This window comes from Lotus japonicus, chromosome 4, assembly GCF_012489685.1.
Source record: "Lotus japonicus ecotype B-129 chromosome 4, LjGifu_v1.2".
Classification (NCBI taxonomy): domain Eukaryota; kingdom Viridiplantae; phylum Streptophyta; class Magnoliopsida; order Fabales; family Fabaceae; genus Lotus; species Lotus japonicus.
The window spans coordinates 72,544,528-72,550,954 of NC_080044.1; the positions used below are offsets into that span (position 1 = coordinate 72,544,528).

Consider the following 6,427-nt stretch of genomic DNA (forward strand, 5'->3'; position numbering starts at 1 on the left):
TTTTTTCCATTTTCTCTCTATGAAACTGAGCTAATTATTTTTTTAATTAATTCTTGTGAAGTATGATTGGCCCAATTTTAAGCATTTAACTTCATAATAGTTTTTATTTCAAGAAAATATCAAAAGTTACTTTTATTTATTTAATAGTGAAATATACTTCACTAAATTAAAAACTCGATTTAGAGAAGTCAAATTCTAAACTAATAAAAATTTACTTATTTTGAATTTTTTTCTTCTCAAAAAAGGAAGAAAGTTGCCTTCAGGCTTTAGCTTTTATTACATCACTTCCATTCCCAGTAACCAATTTCCAACCTCAATTCCTGCATTTTGAGCAACAAATCTGCAATATGCTAGACATTGGAAGGAAAAGTGTTCAATTGAAGAGCATATTAATTTCTGTGTGGTCCATCCCATGACTTGCAATAATAGGAACAATGAAAACACCTTTTTCTCTTTAACTAACCACCCTTGATGCCTTTCATCTTTGGTAATTAAGTTCAAGACAAAAGCAAATTAAATAGGTCCCCCAATTACTTGACCAAGAAGAAAAAACCATAAAAACAAGTTGAACACAATGTACCGCATAATTATAACTATTTCATTCATAACTGATCAATAGCAAGCACAGTTGTTTACATTATGTTGAATGCTAATTCATATATATTGTGTAATTGTGTTAGTCCTATCTTCTCCTAGCACTAAGATCAAACACCATTAAATATTCTCTATGTAAAGGGTAAACACTTCTAAAGAAAATGAAAAACAAGGATTCAATTCAACCTATAAACTCAGCAATTTCTCTCTTGATCTTCTCAACAGTACTATTTCCATCACCAATTTGAACCAAAGCTGTGATTGCCAACATCAACTTCCCATTATTCACTGACACATTAGCAGCCAAAACCTCAGCTCGGTGCTTGCAAAACACCTTCAGAATCACGGTGACCAAACCAGGCTGAGCCACCGATTGAATTCCAAAGAAGGCAACATTGCTTGAAACAGTAACCGCGACGGAGCAATTCCTGGTGGAACCACCACCGCACGGAAGCATGAACCCCCCTGTTTTCTTCATCTCCTTCAGCTCCTCCAACCTCTGCTTCTTCTTCTCAAGCTCCTGAATGTAGCTAATGGTTTTGGTTACAATCACTTCCCTTGAAGCCTGATTCACAGAAAAATCAAAAACCACAAAAATTCATTTCAGATCGGAAAAATTGAAACAGAAAGAGAGGTGAACCTTAGGTTTGAGGCCAGGGACAGTGGTTTGGAGGTGAGTGAACATCTGAGTCATCTTCAACCTCCGGTGACGTTCCAGGTGAAGACTCTCAGCAATTGATGCATCAGATTGTAGACCACGCTTTCTTGAGATGGGTTCAGCAGAAGAAGAAGGTGGCACCACCATTGCAGAGTCACTGTAACCTCCTTTCATCACAGTCAATTGCAGTAGGTTACTCTCTTTCTTCTCTGCCTCTTCTCTCATCATTTTATACCAAACGAGAGAGAGAGAGAGAGAGAGAGAGAGATGGTTTCAGTAGCAGAGGACTGCAAGAAAAAAAGATATGCTTCCTCTGAGGCATGCATGCTTATTGCCTAGGAAATCAATAAGATTGTGACATTTTCTTCTAGTAACCAATTATATACACTTTGATTTTCTACATTCTTAACCTTTTGTATGTAAATATGTAATATATAATGTATATATGTACTAAGAAATCTCATAGTCGACGACCATTTTACAGTCATTTAGATATTTTTCAATAAATCGGTTTTACATCAGTAAAGTTTTGAATGCTCGATTAAATGTCGAAAGAGCTCAGCTGCCTACTATCGGTTGGTGTTATTTATTACCATTTTGGAATGATGATTAGTTGATCACTTTGTACATTGCCAATTTGTCCTTTAAGCTGGTTATTTCTATTTGTACAACTTTGAATCTTTTTTGTTCAATTCAAGTAAAGCTAAGGTAAGAGGATTGATATAAATACACCATGGAATGTTCATATTATGTGTGTTGAGAAATATTGGTAGTGGGTAATTGAAATGGAGAGATTGGAATGGCCATGTGATTGTGACGCCTTCATATATATGCATTGATCATTGCAGAATAACCGTATTTGTAAGGAAAAAGGAGTAGAGAGGGAATATAATAATAACAGAATCGTTGCAGAAGAAGTAGTGCAGTAGGTTGGACCCCACAAAATGATGAACAACAAAAGTGGAAAGACAAGTTTGTTTTGGAATTGGAACTTGGAAGTCAAGGAAACAAACCAAGTACAGTACACCCACCATGGTTGTTTTTTCGGCATTAACCTTTTTTTTACTGTGATTGTTAACAAGACCATAAACAGTTATAGTTTTTCACTTTTTCTCATTTGATTTTTTCGGGTTGTAAATATTTGGTTACCCTTAAGCAATGTGGTTAGACCAAAATGTACAAAGCCATTTTCAGTTTAATGCTTAAAATCAGAGCTCCTAAGACTTGAATTCATTATACCTTGTGTGTCATGTATTTGAATTCTCAACCATCAAAAAAAAAAAAAAATATATATATATATATATATATATATTTGAATTCTCACTATTAAATTGCTTTGAAAACAATAGGGAGTTGATATTATCATTCACACTAACCACATTCCCACCCCCTTTACACTAGTAATTTTCTAAATGTCATCTACTTAAAACTCGGTACAACTTCTTTATGTACCGCGATTTGACAATATGTTAAAAGACACATTTTCTTCTAACTTCTAATTCCGGGTACAACTTTTGGAAAAATAAGTTTTGAAAACTTAAGTTCTCATAATACATTTAGAATTCTATCAAGTTTTTAAGAAATCAATAGCATACAATAATATTATTAAGTTCTAAAACCTGATATGTTTTGTTGATCTTAGACGGATAACGTCATCCGTTCGGAAAAGGGTTGCATGTCCCTCCTAATAATTTCCAATATGTTTAAATTGCATATCCGGTAATTTATTTTTTCCAATTTCTTAGGTACCCAAATTTTTAAAAACTCGGTAATGGAAGAGGAAAATGATAGTTTATGACTTCATGTTTTTGAAAATCCAGTATTAAGCCAGGAGGGAGTGAGAGCATGGAAGAGGAAAATGATAGTTTTAGAATTTTGAAAAGAATGGAGGTGAAAATTGGGATGTCGAGGTAGGAATATCAAATCCCCAACAAAGAATGTTATACTAAAACCGGCCCATTTTGCGTATCCATCCTATTTGGGCTAGCTGGGTTGCCGACTTTGACCCACAACCGTAGAAATGAAGCCCTGCCACAAAATTTAATACCAACGGATATTAGCATTACATTTGAATCTCACTCAAAAATATAAGAAGGTCACATTCTTTAATAGAATGATATTTCTCTTTTAGTAAGTGTTCGATTTTTACTGCTGATATGGAGATATGGAAGCTGAGTTGGTGGACGAATTGTAAGTACTTCTGCAAACGACCTATGGTCCGTAAAACATATTCTAACTCATAGTAGTGATCGGAGTTGAAACCATTCAAACTTTATGTTACTCAATTTTTTTTTCACTTTTTCATAATTGTAAATTTGAAAATCATAAATCTAATTTTACACACCATATATATATATAAATTAACACACACAAATGATGTTTTTAATACATACAAGTACTTGTCATGATTTTAATGCATGCATATATAAAACTTTGTACAATGTTATTGCTAATTAAACCCTTAGAAAATTTAATTATTATGTACTGACGGTGTAAAAATGTCAACACAATCATACAATTAACATTCATCATTTTTCATATCATAATTAAATTTCCATTTAAAAATATTTAAAATGAAAAATGCTCTGATATGATTAGACTTAGACATGTGCTCTTTAAGTTTATGCTATTGGTGCATATGAATGAATTCCTTTGAAAGTTTAATTACTATGAACCGACAAATCAAATAGTTTGTGTCAAACCTATTCAAAATGCTTACTCAAAATAATTGATTGTAAGAGAGGTAGAATATTTTTTTTGTCTTTCACAATGTTCTTACTTGTCGAGAAATTGTAGTTTTTCTTCTCAACAAATGATTTTTGGAAAGCTGTAATTTTCCTTTCCAATAAATTATTTTCTCAACGTATAAACTTGTATTTTCATTCTTATGAGAGTTTAATTTGCTTGTCACTATCAAGTGATTGTGTAATATTTTATAACAAAAACAAATGTTTGTTGAAACAATTTCTCAATATTATAAAGAAGATTTTATCTAACTACCACTTTTGATTTGAAAATTAGACCCATGCACCTATACCTATATACCGTATAATTAACAATTTGTTAATGACAAAATGTCCTAAGGAGCAAGTGGTAATGTGGTAGAGAATTTTTTTTGGGCAATCAAGTCTATCAAATTCACACAGCAAACAGTTTGGAGTAGAATACATTTCATGGCACTAACTAAATGTCATAAAAAACAGGCGGACAAATAACATCAATAGATAACATGTTTCGCTACACAGTAAAATGTTTCGGAATCACTTCTAGTTAGAAGTATAAGTCTTAACTTTTAAGTAAATATGTCTAGAATTTTGCGCAAACTGTGAAAACAAACATGCATAGATTAGCTACATTTACTAATTCCTCCGTTGAAGCCTCAACAGAGGAAGCAACACTAGCAAGAGGAATGCTGCTGATCCTAGCAAGGAGAGAAGAACAGAAGCAGCGAATTGGTGACAAAAGTTGTCGAAGACATTGCAGACCTTCTTCCATTGCACATGAGAGTTTCCATAGTACCCAAGCACACCCACTGCGCTGGCGGCTCCGTTGCCGGAAAATAGCAAAGCTACCATCAATGCGTCAAGGACAGTGATCAATGACCCTAACCCTCTGCTTTTACCCTTATTTATTATGGCAAGGACCAGAGAGAAGGCTCCATATGTAGATGCTATTGCATTTGCCACTAGAAAGTAGCTAGTACAAGAAAACAAATTGGTATGTATACATGTTAGATTGTTAGTCAATCTCATTTGAATCGTTCCATCAATTAATTATAAAAGAAACAATTATTTTGTAGTTAATAGGGGATTGGAAAAAAAAAATCAAACGTGTATCCACACAAAATCAATAAAAAAGATCACAATACACAAACAATAATTGATCTAGGCTTTAAAAATCAATTGTACGACCCTTGTACAACTGACCTTGGAAGTAGAGCATCAAGCTTTCATAATTGATTATGATAAAAGAGAATTATTCATCAGAAAATTATAAAAAGTTAAAAATTACTGTATTTTATAATTAATATATGATTGGAAAATATCAAACATGTATATACACAAGATCAATAGAAAATATCACACAACACACAACCAAGGAGGGTAAACTATAATAGCATGTTGCAATGTTGGTATCAGCTATTCTTTCCTCAAATATAATTCTGTTATTAAGGTAGAAACTACCCAAATAAATTTCTATTCATAATTAATTTTGACCTCAAAATCAATAGTAAATCGAATATTCACAAACATATGCCCTAAAAAGATTATTCTTCCCTCCATTTGTTCCCAAAACAGTTTAGAAATAGAAGTAGACAAATTTTAACACATTAAACAAATTCAACAATGACTATTAAGAACCAAATTTATCTTGGGGGCAACATACTCGTTTTCTAACACCTAGTTCAAAGTTTGTTTGGATACTAACCATAAAGTATGAAAACAGAAAAATAACATGTTAGTGTAAGCTATTTAAGAAGAGATAATTCCTCTTTGCATATTTTCCCCTCTTTTAGAAAACAGTTTAGAAAGAGAAGTAGAGAACTTACACAAAGGCAGAGAGGTAATGCCACTTAGCAGGAACAGGAACATTCACAGGGGGTAAACCATCCAGAATCTTAATTGGAACAACCTTGGTATGATTATCCACCCCAACAACAATAGCAGCAGCAAGAGTCAGAGCCAAGGCCAAAAGCCTCAAGACCAAATCACAAGCACCCCCAACAGCAGCTTTTTCTCTTCCTTTGCTGTTTTCCACCCCTTCCATCATCATGGCCTTACCCTGACCCTCCATTGTTACTAACAAATAGCACAAATCTTTATTATGTGTCTGATGCTGATATGAAATGGGTTGTTCACAAAAAGAGGCAAGAGATGCCTTAAATAGTGATGATGAAAACTTGGAAACAGAGGATTTTGTATTATTTGAACTTTTAAAGGAACTGGCATGGGAGCTCTGACAATGACTGGCTATATTAGGAATGAATGAAAGCTTAATTTTTTTTCCAAATATTTAGCACTTTTAATTTTTTAAAAATGAATGCAAATTCTTATTATATAATCACTTATAATAACATGTTATTGAGGTTATTAAATTATAATTTTGATATAGGAAAGAACCGTTTATACTTTTTAAATGAGTGGATAAAGAGTCTGTGATTAAATTATAAAAGAT

General features: G+C 33.0%; 2 protein-coding genes across 2 annotated transcripts; both read right to left on the reverse strand.

Moving 5' to 3' along the window:
• Positions 1–587: 587 nt before the first annotated feature.
• LOC130714344 (uncharacterized) lies at positions 588–2,105 on the reverse strand. The gene is made up of 2 exons (XM_057564238.1): positions 1,235–2,105; positions 588–1,159 (listed from the first exon to the last, which is right to left on the reverse strand). The coding sequence occupies exons 1-2, from the start codon at positions 1,478–1,480 to the stop codon at positions 776–778; spliced, it is 630 nt and encodes a 209-aa protein (XP_057420221.1). The 5' UTR covers positions 1,481–2,105; the 3' UTR covers positions 588–775.
• A 2,351-nt stretch (positions 2,106–4,456) lies between these two features.
• Positions 4,457–6,154, reverse strand: LOC130715866 (CASP-like protein 1E1). Its single transcript, XM_057566017.1, has 2 exons — positions 5,802–6,154; positions 4,457–4,948 (listed from the first exon to the last, which is right to left on the reverse strand). Exons 1-2 carry the CDS (start codon positions 6,044–6,046, stop codon positions 4,612–4,614), a joined length of 582 nt encoding a protein of 193 aa, XP_057422000.1. The 5' UTR covers positions 6,047–6,154; the 3' UTR covers positions 4,457–4,611.
• Between the last annotated feature and the right edge of the window lie 273 nt (positions 6,155–6,427).

Coding starts and splice junctions, on each gene's coding strand:
- LOC130714344 (XM_057564238.1), bottom strand. CDS start 1,480: ATGATGAGAGAAGAGGCAGAGAAGAAAGAGAGTAACCTACTGCAATTG. Junction 1,160..1,234: donor TCCCTGGCCTCAAACCTAAG/GTTCACCTCTCT, acceptor TCTGTGAATCAG/GCTTCAAGGGAAGTGATTGT.
- LOC130715866 (XM_057566017.1), bottom strand. CDS start 6,046: ATGGAGGGTCAGGGTAAGGCCATGATGATGGAAGGGGTGGAAAACAGC. Junction 4,949..5,801: donor CATTACCTCTCTGCCTTTGT/GTAAGTTCTCTA, acceptor TTCTTGTACTAG/CTACTTTCTAGTGGCAAATG.